The following is a 21912-nucleotide window of genomic DNA, read 5'->3' as shown; positions in this document are numbered from 1 at the left end:
CTTGTTTGTCCTTCAGAGAGAATTGTGGGAAGGGCAGTGGAGGACTGTTAACACTTAGGTGATTTTGCCGGCATCTCATTGCACACTGGGCAGGTGCCATCCCAAGTTAGAATAGAACCCAACCTGGGCTCTAACCGACACCCATCAGCTGGGTAAACAAGCTGGGCTTAAAGCATCTCCAAACCTGGGCCAGAGATTTTTCTATGTGGATGGTAGGGGGGTTCGGCTAAAACCAGAAAAACCGAGATTAACTGTGCAGTGTAGACATACCCTGAGACTCAGCATGTTAAATTCAAAATAACTTAAATTCAGTTAGGTCCATTCCACCCTTCTTCACGACTTAGGATGGTTGAAAGTCCCAAAGACAAGGTCAGACATTCAATGGATTATTAGTGTAGGAAAACAAGGTAGGATTACCTTTTCATGTTGGGTGCATGTCAATACATTAATTAAAATCAGCAGCAGCCCAAACCCTCTTGTAACAGACTAGAACTCAGCTAGAAAACACTTGACAAATTGTCAGTGATAGAGAACAGAGAAGTGTACATATGCAAAATGTGCACCTGCATTTTTGCAAATGTGGTGGAATTGTAAATCTGGCTAGTTGCAGGTCTACCTAGTACATTTCTGGTGCAAATACGATAGTTTGAAGTACAAGTGCTTTGATATGTATCTACAATACATTTGCAGGCATATGCTTTTTATTGGCTACCTTTTCGGTTCCAGATGAAGTTGGGTTTGACTTATAAAGCCCTAAATGGGTTGGGGCTTCACAGTGTGAGAGAACTCTCTCCCTGTGTGTTATTGCCATAGCTTTGGTGACTGGAGGCACTCAAACCTCCAAACTTAACTTTAGAACTGGATAGAATCTGAGAAAGGAGAAGGTCAAACTAATTTAAAAGAAAGAATCCCCTTTAAGAAGACCTCCAAACAGATCCTGCCAGTAGTGTTCCTAATTCTCTTATTGTTCTAGGTGACAGTCAAGCTTTTCCCCTTTCCCTTAGGCATCAGGTCAGGGGAGGAGCAGTTTAAGGAAGTTCACAAGGCCCGTGCCTCAGAGCAAACAAACTCAGAGTCAGGAAACAAAATCTCTAGCGCCCAGGTCAGGCTAGCATCCAGGTGCCTGCGGGGTGGGGCAGAGGTGTGTGGGTGGGGAAACGGGGCCTGCAATTTATAGCTGCCAGCATAGTTTCTGGTTCCCCTCATCTGCTGAACTTGCTTTTCCTGTTTATATAGCCCAGCTCCAAGAGTCGGGCAGCAGGGCCGGTGCAAGGAATTTTTGAGCCCTAGGCAAAACTTCCACCTTGCGCCCCCCCCCCCCCGCCAGCTAGCCCTACCCCCAGCTGCAGCTAACCCACCCGGGGAGACCCGCCTCCATGGCAGCTAACCCCGCCCGAGGAGCCCACCTCCATGGCAGCTAACCCCGCCTGGGAAGCCAACCTGCGGCAGCTAACCCCGCCTGGGGAGACTCTCCCCCCCGCGTAAGCTAACCCCACCTGGGGACCCCCCCTGCAGCAGCTAACCCCACCTGGGGAGATCCCCACTGTGGCAGCTAACCCTGCCTGGGGAGACTCACCGCCCCACAGAAGCTTACCCTGCCAGGGGACCCCACCCCTCTGTGGCAGCTAAGCCCGCCTGGGGAGACCACACCGCGGCTGCTAACCCCGCCTAGGGAGCCCCCCCGCTCTGTGGCAGCTAACCCCGCCCCAGCTCACCTCAGCTCCACCTCCTTCGCTGAGCACACCGGCGCTGCTCTAATTCTCCTCCCTGCCCAGGCTTGCAGCGCTGATTGGAGGAGACTTAGAGTGGGGGCTGTGTGCTCAGCGGAGGAGGCAGAGTGGAGGTGATCTGGGGCGGGGAGCGTTTCCCCTGTGCGCCCCCACCCCCGTTACTGCGGGCGGCCCTCCCCGCGCCCCAGCTCACCGCCTAGTTTGCCTAAATGGTTGTACTGGTCCTGCTGGGCAGGGTGCTCCTTGATTGTGCCCAGGATGTCTTTCCTGTAAGCTCCAGATTGTATTTTAAAAGGGTAGTATACCTTGCCACAGGAACCCTCTCTTCCTTTGGACCAAAATGCCTGAATTCGTTGCACTGAAAGGCATGTTGCAAGGATTACCTATTTACCCAGCCTTTGGGAAGAATGCATAATGTTAAGCACATTCAGAGGATTGAAGCCAAAACCCTCAGGGACCTTTAAAAGGGAGGATTCAAGACAGCTGTTTAGGCACAAAGTTCTTTATGAACATATATGACTGTATCTCTTTATATAACTTTAAAATTAATAGTTTAAATATTTTTTTATTTTCAATTTTGTTTACAAGGCCTCTTTACCTGTTCTGAATTTCACATCTTTTCCCCATGTCATTATTCATCATAATATTATTTTTATTTTTATAATTATCGTAATTTATACACACACACACACACACACACACACACACACACACACAGTTTTGTGTGGACATCACCCAACTTTGATGGAAATAAGCTCATATTATTAATTTTACTAAATGTGTTGACAAGTGATTCGGGAAATAGTTTTTGGCAATTATTCAGAACATTCTGACTCTAGGCTCCTGGCCATGTTCCATTTAATTGTTGTATTCTGAAGGATTGGAATAACTTTAGTGCTAAAACCATCTTTTGTTTTCTTTACAGTGAGCTGCAGAAACAGATGTAATGAGCCATTTAATAAAAAGGGGCAGGGCTGCCAGTGTGATGGTGGCTGTAAAGAGCGTCAAAACTGCTGCTGGGATTATGAGGGTACCTGCCTGGAACCAAGTACGTTCCCATAAATGTGAGATTTGTTAGCCTAGTCTTTTTATTTAATTTTTCTGGAGGGAGGGGAAATGAGAAATGTGCTAGGTTTACTTATTCTGCCACAAGTACAGATGCAAAAAAGGCTCCCAGCCTTCTTTTGTATTTGAGAGTCTTGTTATGGCACGTGGTGAATTCTGGGGCTGTTGTCTGTATGTTGAATGCATGTTGCTCCCTCCCTCTCAGAACTGAGGGGATTAATGGATGCCCCCAGTACCCTGGGTTCTGAATAATATGCAGCACACGATGGTATGTTGGCAGGATGAATTGGATCCGTGGGCTACAAAGTTGTCTAGCAGACTTTTCTGCTTCTGTATCACATCTAATGTCTTTTCCCTGCATGTTCCTTTCTCTGTCCATTCACTCTAACTGTTCCCTTGATGGCTTCTTGGAATCCATCTCTCCTGTTTTGCTCTCTCTCTCTCAGTCCTGTTCTGTAAACATGTACAAGTTCCTTCATTCTTCGGTCTGTTTGCCATCTGCTGGGAATCATGCAACATTTCTTCCTTGCTGTTCTTTCTCTTCCCTCAGAGACTATTGATTCAAATCTGCTCCCAATAGTGTCAATGGACTTGTCAGTCCTGCTGATTTCACCACAGATGTATACATTCAGTGCTCTGAACTGAATTGTGCTTTTTTCTTCATACGAAAACACAACTGTGACATACCAGGGTACAATCCAGGCTAACGGATAGCCATGTCACCCCTACCCTGTAACCTGGAGTGCACTTTACAATACCTTGCTGGTTCAGCCTCCAGCCTGGTCTGCTCACAGACAGCACTTCCAGCTATGTCTGTGTGTGTGCTGCAGCCAGCCAGCCACATCTTGGCTATTACCAGCCTTGGTTATATTGCAGGGTGATCCCAACACACCTCCAGCCCTAGATCTTCCCTCAGAAATGCATGTTGTATACTGCCCAGCCCTGTCCTGGACAGTACAAATATGCTAAGTCCATTATTCCTTAAAGGGAATAATACACACACAACTTGTTGCCCCAAATAGAATTGCCCAGCCACTTCAGCTTGAATACACTGGGTTAGATAAAACAGTAAAACAAGTTTATTAACTACAAAGAGAGAGATTTTAAATGAGTATAAGTAATGAGGCATAAAAGTCAGAAATGGCTACAAGAAAATAAAAATAAAACCCTTCTGGTGCCTAACTTAATAAACAATATTAGATTCAATCACAGTTTCGCACCATATACTTTCAGCAGTCTTACACACCAAACTCTTTAGGTAAGAACCCCTCGTACAGAGTCCAGAGACCGCTTCCTTTGTCTCTTCAGGTGCAGTGAATGCAATGGGGTGGGAGAGAGAGAGAGAGGAGAGTCTTGGGCTGTTTGTCTCTCCTTTTTTATAGTTTCAGTCCCCCTCTTGAAAAACATTTATATCTGAGAACCAGGGGACAAAATGTCTATATGGAAGGATGTTCCCTGCTGATTTTTTCACCTGTTTCAACTTCCTTTGTCTTCCCTTCCTGGTTGATGACTCTCTTTACTGCTTAAATGCAAATTAAGTAGAGCACACATTCCTTGTGTAGGCCAGACCTGTTTGCCAACTTCTGTTTGGGCCGGGCTGTGGGGTTTGAAACATGTGTTAAGAACACCATACAGGGGAATCTTATAACTTCACCTACAGTGTTGCCACACATACTTTACCAGGACAATACTGACCAGCAAATTATGAGTTTTCAAATGATACCTTACAAGGTATACTTTGTACAAAGATTATTACAGTAGTGTGTAGGGCATGAACACAGAGGTGAATTCTATCACAACAATCAATTAATAATTTTTCAGCTCAGATATGGACATGCACTAAACTCCGTTGTGGTGAGACACGGATAACTGGAAGCCACTGTTCTTGTTCTGAAGACTGCTTGGAGAAGAAAGACTGCTGTGTAGACTACAAAAGTATTTGCAAAGGTAAACCAAAAATTAATATTTAAAAGTGTTATTTGCTATATTATAGGGATATTTACAGGAAGCTACCCAAGTGAATATACATGAAATACATACAAAATAAAAATATGGGGCTTCATAATTGTTAGCAACTCTGATAAAACCCTTCTGGTGCCTAACTGAAGATACCTACAGCTTTTATTTGAACAAGTTTAGGTTTCTTGTAGCTGTAAATGTGTTGTGAGTGCCTGAGATACTTGGGGAGTGGCTGCTTTCTGGTGAAACACCTGATATTTAGGTTTGTGAGAAGGAAAGTGATTGCTGGAGAGGAATGTAGTATGTGTAAAATTAAATCCTAAGAAACACGAAAGATATTATTGCAGTAGCACCCAAAACGTGCTTTCCCAAAATGAAAGAAGGCACAGTCCGTGCTCTGAACTGTGTGAAATCTAAAAAACATGTCACTACCATCCCTAATGTAACTTTTTCATAACATTTCATTATAAGCACATTTTAAAATTAATTTTAACGTTGTTTAAGACAGTAGACCATATATATTGAGCACTGTTTCTTTAGGGAGTATAAGATGAGTCCACGAGCTGAAGATAGCAGATAGAATTACTGAGTAAATCACATATGCACCTGAGAAGTGGGGCTTCAACCCTTAGTCCTTTATTTCTGAAAACATGGGTCTCTGCCCAGGAGTGCCGGAAACTCCTTAGGAGTGTGTGTGTGTGTGTGGGGGGGGGGGGTAGCGGTGCCCGAACCAGGGCCCTGTCCCCTGCTTTGCCCATTTCCCCTGAGGCCCCGCCCTTGCTCTGTCTCTTCCCCCCAGGCCCCGCCCAGACTCATTCCCCTCTGCCCTCTCCCCTTGACATCAGGGCCGCCCAGAGGATTCAGGGGGCCTGGGGTCTTCGGTGGCGGGGGGCCCCCGCTTCGGCAGTAATTCAGCGGCAGGGGGTCCTTCCACTCTGGGACCTGCCGCCGAAGTGCCCTGAAGACCTGCGGCAGGGACCTCCCGCCACCGACGACTCGGAGCAGAAGAAGCTCCGGGGGCCTGGGCCCTGCGAGAGTTTTCCAGGGCCCCCGGAATGAATGAAGGACCCCGCTCCAGGGCCCCCGAAAAACTCTCATGGGGGCCCCTGCGGGGCCTGGGGCAGATTGCCCCACTTGCCCCTCCCCTGGGCGGCCCTGCCTGACATTCACCCTTAAAGTAGGTAAAAAGTGGGAGGGCTATGCCTTTTAAAAGTGATGGCCCCTGCATTCTTGCCCCCCCATTCCGGTGCCCCTGCTCTGCCATTTATCCTAAAGAAGATCTTCCTTAACAGACAATAGTACTAGTTCTCCTTACTTTGTGGGTCAGCCTCTAGCGGGTGATATCATGCTCTCATTCCCACACACAAAGACAGCATTTACAGTGGACTTTTAGAGCAGTGTCATGAACTCCATTGCATTCTGGGCACCTTGCAGTGCAGAAATACACAGTGACACTGCGTTAGTATTTCAATTGAAAGCACCTCCCTCCCTTAAATCTTCAGCAGTCCAAAATACACATATGGAAAAAGAAATTTAACTTAAATATAGAATCTGATTTTAATTGTGTAAGATTGATTAAACTCTTAGATTAGAGAGGAATCCAAGCCACAGATTTAGGATCCTGATTTAAAAGCTCCCCCCACACCCAACCTAAAATTCATGGCTGTTGGGTTTGAAATTTTCATAAGGATGTTCAGATCTGGGATTTTCATTTGACTCATATATATTGGGTTCAGCCATTAAATGGGGACCCAGATTCAGGTTTGGATTCCCAAAACCAATGATGTTTACGGGAATTTGGATTTGAGAGTTTAATGATAGTCCATCACTGTTTCAAACGATGCACAAAATAGGTGCCTGGAGTTACATGGTGCTTTAATGAGAACATTGTGGCATGTTGTTATAGATACATTAGCATTTCTATAGGAACAATTCAATATAGACTCCAACCCAAAGAACCTGTCTCCGACCTTCTTTGTGTGTTCTGTATGCAAATTTGTTAATGGATATAGCAAAAATGCCATTGGCAATACAAACCATATTTCATGACTATCATGTCAGAGGGTATAAAGCCGGGGTGGGCAAACTTTTTGGCCCGAGGGCCACATCGGGGTTGCGAAATGGTATGGAGGGTCGGGTAGGGAAGGCTGTGCCTCCCCAAAAAGCTTGCCCTCCACCCCACTTCCTGATCCCTGATTGCGCTCCTCAGAGCCCCTGACCCATGTCCCCTGATTGCCCCCTCCTGGGACCCCCCACCCTTGACCGCCCCCGGAACTCCCTCCATCCAACCTCCCCCATTCCTGTCCCCTGACTGTCCCTACCCCATCCAACCCCCGCCCCCGACTGCCCCCCTGAACCTCCACCCATTCAACTGCTCCCTGTCCCCTGACCACCCCTGGGGACCCCCCTCCCCTAACCGCTCCCTGTCCTCTGACTGCCCCCCAGGACCCTCTGCTTCTTATCCCAATCCCAGCCCCGCTCCCCGCCCTCTTACCATGCCGCTCAAAGTGGCAGGACAGGCTTATTAGAAAGCCTGGGAGATGGGTGGGCGCACGCTGTGCTGCCAGCAGGAACAGCAGGCCAGAGCGCTCCCCATGCAGCGGAGGTGCTGCAGGGGAGGGGCTGAGGACAAGCCTCCCCGGCTGGGAGCTCAGGCACCGGGCAGGACAGTCCTGCGGGCCAGATGTGGCCCGCGAGCCATAGTTTGCCCACCCCTGGTATAAAGGATCTATAGATTCTATATCACTCTGCATCTATAAATGGACTTCTTAGAAATTTTGAGGTGGGAATCAATCAAAAAAAGATTTCAATGTTGTTATCATAATACCAGAACCTGTTCTCACCCCTTCTTGTGGCTGTATTTAATTTTCACTTTTTATTTAGATGTATAATTGCTGGCTTTAGTAAGTCACAATGAACGTCACTGTGAAAATGGTTATTGTTCCTGCCTGCCTTGGGATCCTTAGTGGGAGGGCTTTTCTGTGGGAGGGAGAACACTTATTTTAAAAAAATCCACTGCTTTTTCTGCCCCATCAGTTCTCTCTATTATTCCTTTCCTCTTTGGTTTGTTCTTCTTGCCTCTCTCATGACTCCTTTTGTTCTTCTAACATATGATAAATGTTTAGGAGCATTAAGCAGAGTTTCAGAAAATCACAGGGAGGTGGAAAGGAAACTGCTTTGTGTTGTATATTTACTTTTCTACAGTGCTGCAGTGACACCTGTTGTGCTTTTCAGGTGAAACGCCTTGGGTGAAAGAAGCATGCCCGTCACTTAACACTTCTCAGTGCCCAGAAGGGTAGGATGATTTGTTCACTTATCAGTCTGCAAATGGATTTTTTTTGCATTTTTATTTTAAACATTGTAACTGAATCTTTTCTGATGGAGAAAAATGTTATAACAATCAGAAATAACAAAGTGCACAAATTTTGGGAAGCCTGTAATAAGAAATAATTCTTATTTATACAGTGCCTGAAATTGCATTAGTTGTTTTATAGCAGTTGAAAAAGATTGCTTCTTGTCCTGGAGAGTTCACAGTGTAAACTTTAGACAACATGCGAGTGACATCAATAGGCAATTGGAAGAGCACAGAGCAAGGGATACAGCAGTGTTATCACTTAATAGCATTTATTATATGTGGGCATCTTGGTGGTTCTGATATTGTGGGAGGGGTGTGTACACACACACACACACACAAAATGTCAGAACTGCTAAGATGCCCACATATAACAAAAGCTAATAAGTGACCACACTATTGTGTATATATATAAAATACACACAAACTGACAATGAATATGTGGAAGTGATATCCAGAGTATGGGGTGGCCACAACAATCACAAGTGATGAAGTCAGGAGTTATCCACAGGTTATCCCAAACTCATGCTGATAATACATCTTCATCCAAGCTATCAGCATATATTATGCACAGCACAATCTTCTTTCTCTTTTTTAGTAATTTCAGCTTTTAGCAGGTTTCAGAGGACATTCTTAGCAGTAGTCCCCTTTTTCTTTTCTCCCCTGCTGTCTCACTTATATTTAATATATACTTATATACTTATATTTAATTATTAATAATAAATTAACATGGAAAGCTCTTAGTCTAGAAGGAAGTGGCTGATAGAAAAGGGATGGAATATTAGTATATTTTCTCTATACAATGAGAAAAGTATAGAAAGGTATATACACTAATGCTGACCAGTTCCTCATTGTTCCCTTGTGTTCCCCTTGTCTATTGGATCCATCTCCTTTTCTGTTATCTTTTATGTAGATTGTCTGCTTTCCAGGGCAGGGAGAGTTTTTGTTATGTATTTGTACAGTGTCTAGCAGAGCACAGTCCTTGTCCATGACTGGAGTCCCTAAATGCTACTGTAACACCAATCCTACTAAATAATATAATGTAGTACTCCCCTGGGAGGGATAATCTATCTGTCTCATACCAGTGCTACATTACATTGATTCTTCTGGAAGGCCTTGAATCCTGTTTCCTAGAATTCAGCTGATGACGCAGGCAGAGAGTATAATACTTTGGACTTGGCCAGCTTTTCTGCTCAACCAGCATACACTTTTTTTTTTAAATTAAAGGGTTATATTTAGGAACATCATGCCAGTCTGTCCCAACACACTTTAGAAATAGAATACATGAGATCAACTCCACATAAAACTTCAGCTAATGATATGTACATCTCAGAAAAAAAAACTAGTATTTTTTTCTTAGCTGAATTGTTCATAGTCCATCACATATCATTATCTCTCTCTGTGCTGCTTTAAAGCAATTACTTGGAGCTCATTTCTTTCTGTCAGCAGCTCTGCAGAAAGCAACGGCTATTCTGATTTCTGAATGTCATTTCTTACTATAGTCAGGAATTTTTACTTGAGGTAGCTTTGGGGAGAAAGGTCAGTTGAGAGGAGTTGGCAAAGGGAGAGGGAGAAAGAAAGGGATGGAAACATATAAACACCTTGAAAATCATGAAGAATTATGAAGCAGATATGCAGCTATTTCGCTCTCTCTCTCTATATATGCAATATTGCTGATGCATATTGAGATGCATGCTAGCAAATAGGCATATAGGCCATTCCCAATAGTGAAAACAGTTAATTGCTCTCAGCATTAAACAGAGTAACGGTGTTAAAACCCTGCTAGCAATAACTGTACATAACAGCATTGTGGTTAGTACAGTTCTGACTCAATGTGGAGAGGGCCTATATATGGAGCACAATGTTCCTTCATAAAGATTTTTAATTCAATTTTTTGTTAGGTCGCATGTGTACAGATCCCTAATTTAGCCAAAACTGCATTCTCTATATCATTCCCAGGTATAAATGTTTCTAAGGAAACTAAAATATATAATGATGTTTAGCAAACGTGGCTGACTTACAGGACTGAAAGCACTGGGTACTACCTTTGGCCTGGTCTACACTGGGGTTGGGGGGAAATCGATCTAAGTTACGCAACTTCAGCTACATGAATAAGTCGGTGTCTTCACTGCGGTGAGTTTGCTGCTGCTCCCCCATCGACTCCACCTGTGCCTCTCATGGAGGTAGAGTACAGGAGTCGACAGGAGAGTGCTCGGGGGTAGTGTAAATATACCTTTTGTCAATCCTGTATTATTAAAAACAGAGTTTTCTAATGTTTATTACTTAACACTTACTAATGTGTTTTTTCCTGTGGGATTGTATGTGATGGAAAAATGGTCAATTTCTAGCCAACCACAGAGATTTATTGCCACAGCTGTTTCCTCCTGGCAAGAGTTTACTATAACAACAATTTAATTTTTTTTCTACCTGGCAGTTTAAATTTGTGTATCCTACCATCACACCTACTATATTTGATTTAGTCAGTCAGAGCTAAGGATTTTAGCCTTGATTCTTTATATTAGATGTTACAGAATAGATGTTATTAAAGGCTAAACTCTCCTGGTAATACTGATACTTGGATATTGAGAGTGTGCTCCAGCTCAGAGGAAGTGGTGGAAAGGTTTGGTGTGGGAAGAACCTGGACTGCTTATTAACCTTCTCAGAAAGGAAATCATGAGCACAAACCCTCCTGGCCTCACAAGAAAATTTCATTCCCTAAGGTGCAGGCCGGATAGGCAAAGTTTCCTAAGGGTAGGGTGATAAGATGTCCCAATTTTATAGGCACAGTCCTGATATTTGGGGCTTTTTTTTAATTTGGTGCCTATTACCCTCCACCCCCATCCCGATTTTTCATGCTTTCTATCTGATCACCCTAAGGGTGATTGTTAGAATATTCAAACCATCTGTGTGGACACGCTGGAAGAGGATTTCAGGATACATTGAGACACAGACAAAATTCAGACCCTGGCATAAGCAGTATCTTCCAGCTAATTTGGCCCATCATCTATGTTTATATTTATAGTTTGTTTTAAAATAAAAACCAATACGTTACTTTTCCTAAATTCTAAGTATACTTAGTGCTCCTATTCTTGAACCCCTGCAACTGCTTGATAGCTCACTTTTGAAAGCTAATGTAAATAACCTTCCTTTTATTCCCTTGCCTTTTGAATAATTATTTATTGTTATAAAGGATTATAAACTTGTAAAAAAAAGGTATTGGGAACTTCTGCTCCTGGCTTCTGGGTTGACACTATTGACATCACTATGCATTCTCCAGAATGTGGCTAAAACTCCTTTCTGATGACAAACTCCCACTTACTTGCAGGTTTGATTTGCCACCACTTATCCTTTTTTCGATGGATGGTTTTAGAGCAGAATATTTACAAACATGGAGTTCTTTACTGCCGAATATCGAAAAACTCAGTAAGTTACCAAGAAAGCAGTGACAATTAAAAACAGAACCTGTTGGCAATTTCTTCAGTTCCTTCTTCCACCACTTTATACATGTGACTCCCTGGTAAACTAGACAAATATCTTATAGTACTTCTCTCATCAGTGATTTGCTCAGGATTAACCTGAGAGTTAGAGTTCATTGTAGTGACCTATTGACCAGTGGCCACCAATATTGGCTTGCAGCCTCAAATTTTATTTTAATAAATATTGTGAAACATTCATTCAAATAAAGTCTGAAGCTGAAAAATTCCAGTGAAAGTTTTAATACATTTTCTATCCTCCATTTTATTAAATTACTGTAAATTGTAATAAAATTTCCAAAAGATCATCACTTATTGTCATATTAAATTATATCCTAATACTAAAGAGCAATGAATTGTGTAACAGTGAAATGTCACTCAAAGAGACAGTCTTTTTGAGTCTGGAATTTTGTTCTATTCATAGACAGCTATGTATTTAAATGTATATAAAATATCATGAATTACTGCACTCAGATTTATTAAATGTAAACTTTAATATGCTGATTCACTTAAGGAGTACAGCCACAATCCTGAAAGATGCACAGTGCTCTGAAGTTAGTGGGAATAGAGGGTCATCCGCATGTTGCTGTAGTGGGCCCTCAAAACTTGCACATAAGTTGAGTTTGGTTTTCATGGGAATACTTTAGAACCAAAGCCTCATTGCTCCTAGTGTCCCTATGGTTCAATTCATTTATCTTCTTCACCTCCCCAACAACCAGACTCCGAACGGGAGAGAATGATAATGTATTTACTTTTCATATTATATATTTAAAAACTTGACATGGTTGCTGGAAGCCACTAAGTGTAATTGGATAAACAAACGTATCTGTTTTGTGGCTAACCTATTAAATATAACAAGGACTGGAAGAGAGTCATAACTTTGACTAATGAGCAAACTGACCTGACCCTTGCATGAGTGTTTTATGCTTTGCTGCCGCTGAACCAGTGGAAGAAATGCAGTCAGCTAATAAGTCATTGCATGAAAAGTTCAAGTTTATGTCAAGCTCTGTTTGAAACAGATTTAAGGGAAGTGTATCTTTCCTACCGGAATGAAAGAAATGTTAATTTCAAGCTTCCAGGAGGATATTTCGAACTTTGGTTTACACTCACCAGTTATACACATCTGTTTTCAATTTTAACAGTGGTTTGTGCATTCACACACTTTGTTTCTCGCATTAGCAGCTGGAAGGGGGAGACCCCTTTATTTATATGTGAGAGAAGATAAAACAGTGGTGTGCTAACTTTCATATCATAAACCAGTTCTTCTTAAAGACCATTTCCTTTCCCCAGTTGGTCCCACACATTCTCTGCAGCAACTATAGAGCTTGGTTACATAAGAAAGTACATTTAGGAAAGGAAAACATGAACATAAATTCATTTTGTGTTTGAAGACTTATCAGTGATTAGCATGGTGACACCAGCAACTCTGCAGACTACACAGAAGGTCTTTGTGGACCATTGGTGCTCAGTAGATGATAATATAAGAACTTAAAAAAACATTTGTTGCCACCACTCATGCTGTTATCACAAACTTGAGAGGTTGTGGTGATCTATCCTTGTATCTTTACTAACTCCATAGATTGTTTATAATAGTTTGGCCCAGAAAACCTAGGTATTATCTTCAATAGAGTTACTCAGACTATTAATTACAGGTAATGTTCATTATGAATTTAGCCCTTTTCACTGTCTATGAATTATTTGCAAACTGAGCCTGATGAATCCACTGTGTTTGTATGTTATTCATAAGCATTGGCCAAATAGTTTGGATGAATAGTTTTCAGCCTATGGGTTGTTTAATCTTACTATTCTCTTTTTATGTAATGTGGTGGATCACTGAACCCCAAATTCTTTCTGATCTCTAATTGAGTGACAGAAACATTTTAAACAGAAGAATGACGTTGGATTTCAGGAAATGGTCGCACAGCAAGAGAAGTGACTATTGAAAGGAGACAGGAAGGATGGTGCAGTGGTTAGGTCACTAGTCTAGGCCTTGGGAGAGCCGGCTTAATTCCCTGCTCTGCCAGGCTGCCTGTGACACCTTGGACAAGTCACTTAGCCATTGTGTTCTTGCATCAATTCCAAATCTGTAAAATGGGGCTATTAGCATTTCCTTACCTCACAGGAGTGTTGTGCCATTAAAAATTGTGAGGTGCTACAGTAATGGGGGCTATACAAGTACCTTAGAGAGATTGTCCGAACATTTGCATATGAGGAATATGAATCACAGAAACTGAACCTGGTGGAAAATGTCATCTAAAAAGATTTAGTGACCAGCTCTAATTTTCAATATTACAATTGCTTGGGAAGTAATCTTATAATCACTCAGCATGATTTGTTGTAGAAACATGTGGAACGCATTCAAAGTACATGAGAGCTGCTTACCCCACCAAAACCTTCCCAAACCACTACACTATTGCCACGGTAAGTGAGAACTTATTATTTTTATTCTTCATTATTTGTACAGTCTGCAAAATGTTAAGTTCTTATCCCAAAGAGCTAACAATCTCATTTTAGATGTGACACTACAATGCGAGTAACAATAAGGGACAGATCGGATAAGGAACCATGGAGGGGCATGGCAGAGAGCAGCAGAGGAGGAAGAGGCCATAGTTCATATGACAGGTTTCAGAGTAGCAGCCGTGTTAGTCTGTATCCGCAAAAAGAACAGGAGTACTTGTGGCACCTTAAAGACTAACAAATTTATTTTAGCATGAGCTTTTGTGAGCTACAGCTCACTTCTTCGGATGCATAGAATGGAACACACAGACAGGAGATATTTATACATACAATGTATGTTCCATTCTATGCATTCGAAGAAGTGAGCTGTAGCTCACGAAAGCTCATAGTTCATATGTTTACATAAATATGCTGCCTTCCTTAGCAGAGGTGTCTATGTCCAGCCCTGTGGACAGATTATTTATTCCTGCTCTTTGTTAGAATAGATTGTATAGGGATGCTGGTCTCAGTCACATATTAAAATTGTTTCTGCTGCTTATATGTAACCAGTTGGGATCTATCATACCTGTTTGCAGACACATCAGGCTTCATGTGTCATAGTAGTTTCACCAATTAAATGAAAATGAGATGAAAATAGGGAAGTAGAACAGATTGTCAGATAAAAGGATGTGGCCTAATAAATCTTTTCTATCTCTAATTTCTATGTTCAGTTGTAATGGAACACAGTATATATTTCATTTTACTTTAAGAATGAGAGAAATATTTCACCTTTCTTAATTTATTTTCATTCTTAGGGTTTGTATCCAGAATCTCATGGTATCATTGACAACAACATGTATGATGTAAACTTGAGCCAGAGTTTCTCACTTTCTGGGCAGGCAAAATTCGACCCTATCTGGTGGAAAGGACAGCCAGTATGTGTCATTCTTTCTATCGTGCTTATCATAGCCTCTAGATTAGCTCATGTCAAAGCATAAAATACCAAGTTGTGTGATATCAAGGTTCATCAATTTGTTCCACAGTCCATATCCTGCAGTGTATATTGCTGATTTTTTAATGGATAGTTTGCCTTGGACACAGGAAGAAAAGCTGTTTAAACTTTAACATCTGAATTATTTTCTATATCTGAAAATTTATGGTGATACATTGCGTGCAAATTTAAACTATATTGGCCCACATTCAGACTTGAAGTAAAATGCTGGCACCACTTAAGTGAGTGAGAGTTTTACTAGATTTTGCACTTTGAACTTAGCTGTGCAAACTGCAGCAGTAATCCCTTACCCCAGGTCTGAAAGTCTAAAAACAAAAACAAACGTTTTGTTTAAAAACAAGCAAAAAAACAGTTTAAGGTTATTAAGTGTCAAGTGTCCTTACCTGTCACATCATTTACAAAGCAAAGGAGTGGGTAGTTAAGGACATCATAGATATCTCACTGCCCATGTTATAAACAAAATATATTATTAAGTATAAAATCTTGCATATTTCATCACAAATCGATAACTTTAGCTCTGACCTAAAACTGATGATATTCTTTCACCAGTAATCTCAAAATATAAACACAACACCAAACATTTTGAAAAAACACTTACATTGCATGGGTTCAAATATATAATTTTTGTTGTTGTTTCACGAGGAATCCAATCAGCCTGGTAACGGGACTGTGGTTGCAACCTTAAATATGGCAAGTTTATCCCCTCTGTGTAATAAAACAAAATATACCTGCTGCTGAGCTCAGATTGGGCCCTAGCCCTTCACAACCAAAACCACAGGAACAAAAGGAAGATCATTGTTAGCTGTCAGATATAGAAATACCCTGACATTCATGCTAAGCTCTGAACAGCCAATAGAGGGCAGCATCCTGTCTTCAATCCTGTAAAATATCAAATCACAAAACATTGCAATAGTTGGATAACAGTAGGGCAGGTGAAAGAAACAACTGAAAAATGTGAGCCTAGCAAAGGATCTTCACTTGCATTTTTCTGAATCTGTACTTTGGCTTGTCCCTACTGTCTTGTATCTGGTTATCCAGTAGTGTGAATGGCTTGAAATACTATATTTGTGTCCTCTACCTAGATCTGGCTGACAGCAATGTATCAGAATTTGAAGGCTGGCACGTTCTTTTGGCCTGGATCAGATGTACCTATTAATGGAACATATCCCAATTTGTACAGGTTGTACAACAAGTAAGTTTCAGAATAGTCAAAAGATTTATGACACAAGTCTTATAAGTTGGTTCAAAGCTGCAAGTTGGTAATAGTTTTTTTTTTTAAATAAAGATGAAGTATTAGAGCTCTTACCAAAGTTCTGGGAAACAGACACAATATTAGTGTCAAATTATCCCACTTTTACCATGAAACTAACATTTATGGCTGAGATTTTCAAAACCACTTAAGGGACTTAGATGCCCAGTTACCATGGATAAGTGATGGGCATCTCTATTCACTAAATGGCTTTGATAGTTTCAGACTATAGTAAAATAACAGTTTCCTACTAGAAAACAGTCCTTCAATTTTGATAAAAACAGAAAAATATTCCAGGCAAATCTGCAAAATATATTGTAGTTTCTCTGATTTTTTTTCACAATGAGAATACTCACATAGTAGCTTCATAACAAGCCAATGTTTTTCTAGTGTATTGTTTTATTGGAAATGTATATATTGTAGATAGGCCTGACTTGATGTGAGTAACTGAACATGGGGGAGGCCTCATTTCTCAGAAAATGGGATTAAGGAGGTAAATAGATTAGCAGGCTGAAAACAGAATGTTTGTGCTAACTAAGTAAATGGATGACTCAGGGTATGGCTACACTTGCAGCTGTACGGCGCTGTGAGTTAAACCTGTCTTCGTACAGCTGAGTAGGGAAAGCGCTGCAGTCTGTCCACACTGCCAGCTGCCAGCTCACTGTCATGGCCACATTTGCAGCATTTACAGCGGCTTTGGGAGCGGTGCATTATGGCCAGCTATCCCAGCGTTCAAGTGGCTGCAACATGCTTTTCAAAAGGAGGGGGGGTGGGGTGGAGTGTGACGGAGCGTGGGGGAGAGAGAGAGTGGGATTTTGGAGTGAGGACACTGTGTCAGCACCCTGCCTTGCAAGTTCTGAACCCCTTCCCTCCTCCACCTCCCTCTCACTCACTGAAAGCAAACAGCAGCTGTTTGTTTTTTTTCTCACAGACCAGATAAGATGCTGCTCAACTAAATGGACCCCCCCTCATTCCCCCACACCACCTCTCTCTTCAAGCAAACATTAGCTGTGGGCGTTCTAAAGGGAGCCCCCCTGCCTGACTCTACTCATTCACAGCAAACAGTAGCTGTGTTTGTTTTTTTTTGATAAGCAGCTCCGGGAGCCAGGAGTTCACAACAAAACAAAGAGAGGCATCACAACAAAACAAGTAGAGGAACCTTCACTTAAAAGGATTATGGGGAGTTTCCGGAGGTCAATCACTGTGTAATAAGGTTACTCCCCATTTACACTGAAGCACCAGGGTCTCAGCCACTCCGCAGCAGCTGTTAATCCTCTCGGGGAGGTGGAGTACCTGCAGCGCTGTAGCCACGGAGATACAGCGCTGTATGTGCCTTGCCAGTGTGGACAGGGAGTGAGTTACAGTGCTGTGGGCGGCTTTATTGCGCTGTAACTCTCAAGTGTAGCCAAGGCCTAAGATAAAATATGGAGTGTCTGAGCTAGCAAAGATAAGAGAGGCAACACCCAGGGAACCATTTACTACACACAAGATAAGTCAGGAATGTAAAGATGAGATAAAGAGTAGGTTGAGTACAGATAGTGCATGAACAGAGCATGCTGTACAAAGATTGGTTCCTGCAGAGTAACTAAGGCAATCCAAAAAATGTGTGCAGCAGTCTATAGTAAATGCAATTAAATGTGCTAATGTATATAAAAGGGTGAGAATTTCTGGGTGAATTTGGATCTGTGATGTACCCTGGTCCATCCCTTGTATTGCTATATGCAAAATAAAGATACCTGAGTGACAAACTCTGGAGTCAAACTGAGTTCTTGGGAAGCCAAGTAGAAAGAGGTCTTGGAGTGGTATCATGGCTTGAATGTCCAAGCTTGTTACACAGCATACTTACTGGACCACAGTGGTAGAAAAGGGAATTTATAATATTAGGGGCAATTTACAATGCTAGAAGGACCTGGACCTTGAGCACCATGTAAAATTAATAATTCAATTGTGCCAGTTATGATTGCTATTCCTAGATGGACATGGAAACCTAAAGAATCGGTATATGTCACCAGTATGGGTACACTAGAGAATGGGACCTATAAACTGCATTGTCCCAGTGCGAAGATGAAAGCACCAGAAGGACGTGAAATAAACACAGTCTTCTGTAACTGAATTAAGCACAGATGATTTTGCGAGTGCTTGGCACGAATGAACCTGACCACAAGCGAGGGAGATTGGGCCCGACTAGTCATTAAAGAGAGAGTGAAGGAGGTGGTATGGCATGGGGACACAGTATGTGCTATAGGATACCATAACTTTTCAGTGAGGACAATACAATGCCAAAGGAGCCTGGATGGATTTTGTTTGAACCTTACCTCTCTGACTCAGATTGGGACTCATGCCCTATGGCCAAGTGAAGATGAAGCAGAATGTGACAAGGGCCATGACAGACAACCCTGAATGGGAGTCATTGGTGACAAATCTCTTTGTACCCATACCTCCCTTGTCCATTAATACCATGGATTTAGTACAAAGGAAAATTGAGCAATTGCCCAGCAACAGGAAATGAGGGACAATATTGTATAGGTAGTGAAGACAGCCTAGTGAGCTGTACCAGAGGAAGTGAGCTTGCAACCCTAGTTCATACCTTCAACCTAACATTAAGAGGGGTCCAAATGATTGCAGCCACTGTGGTCTTAGGCATATGTTGCTGGGTAAACTTGTAAAAGAGAGCACAGAAAGACAGGAATATCATAGAATCATAGAATATCAGGGTTGGAAGGGACCGCAGGAGGTCATCTAATCCAACCCTCTGCTCAAAGCAGGACCAATTCCCAACTAAATCATCCCAGCCAGGGCTTTGTCAAGCTTGACCTTAAAAACCTCTAAGGAAGGAGATTCTACCACCTCCCTAGGTTACCCAGTCCAGTGCTATATGATGCAAATGAAATGAATGCTAATATAAACAAGAAAAATAGAAGCAGTGGAGTGTAGATAGGCCTGGCCTGACATGAATAATTGAACATGGGGAAGGCCTCATTTCTTGGGAGACAGGATTAGGGAGGTAAATCGATCATTTGTGTTAAGATAAGAAAATGGGTCAGTTAGCTAAGAGGCAGAATGTCTGTCTGAGCTTGCTAAGAGAAGAGAGGGAATGCCCAGGGAACCATTTACTAAGAACAAGATAAAAATGGACAAGATAAGTCAGGAATATAAAGATGAAGTAAAGAGTAGGTCGAGCATGGACAGTGCATAATAATAAAATCTTATTATTTATTATTATTACAGAGAAACCGAGCCAATCTAAAAATGTGTGATGTAATGTCTAGTAAATGCAATGAGATGTGTAAATGTATATAAAAGGGAGAGAGTTTCTGTGTAAATATGGATCTATGATGTATCCTGCGTCCATGCCCCGCATTTGAGTCTGATCAACCCAGCATATCATTGCTGTATCCAAATAAAGATACCTGAGTGACAAAGGCTGGAATCGAACTGAGCTCTTGGAAGCCAAGTAGAAAGAGATCTCGAAGGGAATCCCAACATATATGGCTTTTAAAATTCATAGAAATTCTGCTCCCTTCAAAGTAAATTGGAGTTCTGTTATTGACTTTAACAGGGGTGGCTCTATGGTTTTTGCCACCCCAAGCACAGCAGTCAGGTGGCTTTCGGCAGCTTGCCTGCGGGCCGTCCGCTGGTCATGCAGATTTGTCGGCATGCCTGTGGGAGGTCCGCTGGTGCCACGTGTTCAGCGTCCCAGCCGCCGAATTACCGCCGAAGATGCGGAACTGGCGGACCTCTCGCAGGCATGCCGCCGAAGGCTGCCTGACTGCCGCCATCAGAGCAACTGGCAGGCTGCCCCCCGTGGCTTGTCGCCCCAGGTACGCGCTTGCTGCGCTGGTGCCTGGAGCCTCCCCTGGACTTTAACGGGGTCAGGATTTCACTTAGTTTTTAAGGACAGAATGAGCCATTAGGATCATCTAGTTTAATCTCCTGCATAATAGCAGACATAGAATCAGGGCTTCCCTAGGGAGATGTGGTGCCTGGGACAACCCCTCCCTTTCTGGCCCTGGCCCCGCCCCCACTCCACCCCTTCTCCCAAGCCCCCGCCTCACCTCTTCCCATCACTGCTCTGCCCCCTCCCCGCCCCAGTTCCACCCCGTCCCCCAAGCCCCCGCCCCCCTCTTTCCAGCTTCCACCCTCTCACCTGAGTGATGCCGGGAGTCAGCGGAGTGGGGCGGGGTGGGCTGGGGCCAGGTTGCTCACTGCTGCTGGTGCCACGCCCCCTGTTAGCCCCCCAGGCTGCCCTGGACCCCACATCCCAAAGCGCAGGACCCCCCAAAGCGCGGGTCCCGGGGTGGTTGCCCTGGTCTGTCCTATGGATGGGACGGCTCTGCATAGAATTTCACTCATTAGTACAATAACTTGTGGTTGAATGTCAGCATATCTTTTAGGCAGATATGAAGGGCCAGATTCTCATTTACATTAATGCTCCTTTATGCTGTCAGAGTGATAGAGAAAATACTTCATCTCTTGATAAGATACTCCCATGATGAATTAACCTCACAGTTAAAATTTGTTCCTTACAGCTGCCTTTAATATTAGTATCCTAAACTTTTCCTATTAATTTCTCAGTCATCTTCCAAACCTTTTATATGATTCCTGTAACCTCATTAGAATAACATGCTACAGGCTTATCTTTATAACTCTATACAAAGAAGGATGACTTTGTGGTTAGGGAACAGGACTGGGAGTCAGGTGACCTGGTTACTATTCTCAGCTCTGCCACAGACTTTGGTGTGTGATTTTGGGAAAGTGAATCTCTTTGTGGATCAGTTTCTTCATCCGCAAAATGGGGATAATAATACTAAACTACCTAACAAGGGTATTATGAAGATACTTAATGTTTGTAATGTATATCAAAGTCCTTGAATTGTATGTGCTATATAAAGGAAACAGTTCTTCTTACCTGTTCATACATGTGTCTGTTTTAGAAACTTAGGCCTTGAACCTATAAACTCTTATGTACCTATTTAACTTTGTACATGTGCAAAGTGAAGCATATTTTCAAGTGTTTGAAGATCAGGACCTTACTAATTGTCATTAGAACTGTTTATATTTCATTAAAATATTAGGGAAATTAAACAATGTAAGTGTCTCATTTATTTATTAACATTCAAAACCATATACCTATTATCTTTTTGACTCCAACTCTTAGGCTTTAAATGAATTACTGGGAAATTTTGCATTACTGGGTGTTAGAAAATGTATATTTTTGTATTGGGAAATGCTTGATGACAAAACCTAATTATTAATTATTATTTTATTTTAGCTCAATTATATATCAACAGAGAATTTCAGAAATACTCACATGGCTTGATGGTTCCAAATCTGAGAGGTAAAGCTTGATAATATACAACTCAGTATTAAAAAAAAAAAACATGCTAGAAGGATTTTCACTCATATAGATTTCACATTATTTTCATATGCGTGTAAAACAAGCTCAGTTATATTTCTTGGGATATAAAGGGCTGCTGTAATTATGGTTGTGCCTATTATTTTCCTGGATCAAAAGTTAGAGATGAAAGAGGTAAACTAAGTCCATGACAGTATGAGTGTGGGGTGTACATATCTGAATGGGACTGTATAGGCTGGGGTTTGTTCTGTCTTTTGCTGGCTTACAATTTCTTTTTTCT

The 21912-nt window shown here is 42.2% G+C and overlaps 1 protein-coding gene across 3 annotated transcripts in view; it reads left to right on the top strand.

Moving 5' to 3' along the window:
• The window catches only part of ENPP3 (ectonucleotide pyrophosphatase/phosphodiesterase 3), an 89372-nt gene that overhangs the window by 30935 nt on the left and 36525 nt on the right, over window positions 1–21912 (top strand). For all 3 annotated transcript variants that reach the window (XM_039531875.1, XM_039531874.1, XM_039531873.1), the window contains exons 3-10: window positions 2656–2778; window positions 4617–4742; window positions 7989–8049; window positions 11432–11529; window positions 13921–14000; window positions 14831–14950; window positions 16110–16219; window positions 21549–21614. In XM_039531875.1, the coding sequence (XP_039387809.1) occupies window positions 11463–11529; window positions 13921–14000; window positions 14831–14950; window positions 16110–16219; window positions 21549–21614 (443 nt within the window). In that variant the 5' untranslated portion in view covers window positions 2656–2778; window positions 4617–4742; window positions 7989–8049; window positions 11432–11462. The remainder of the gene's footprint in view (window positions 1–2655; window positions 2779–4616; window positions 4743–7988; window positions 8050–11431; window positions 11530–13920; window positions 14001–14830; window positions 14951–16109; window positions 16220–21548; window positions 21615–21912) is intronic.

The sequence above is a fragment of the Mauremys reevesii genome, linkage group 3, assembly GCF_016161935.1.
Source record: "Mauremys reevesii isolate NIE-2019 linkage group 3, ASM1616193v1, whole genome shotgun sequence".
In the NCBI taxonomy this organism is placed as follows: domain Eukaryota; kingdom Metazoa; phylum Chordata; order Testudines; family Geoemydidae; genus Mauremys; species Mauremys reevesii.
This window is presented reverse-complemented; position numbering and strand designations above follow the sequence as displayed.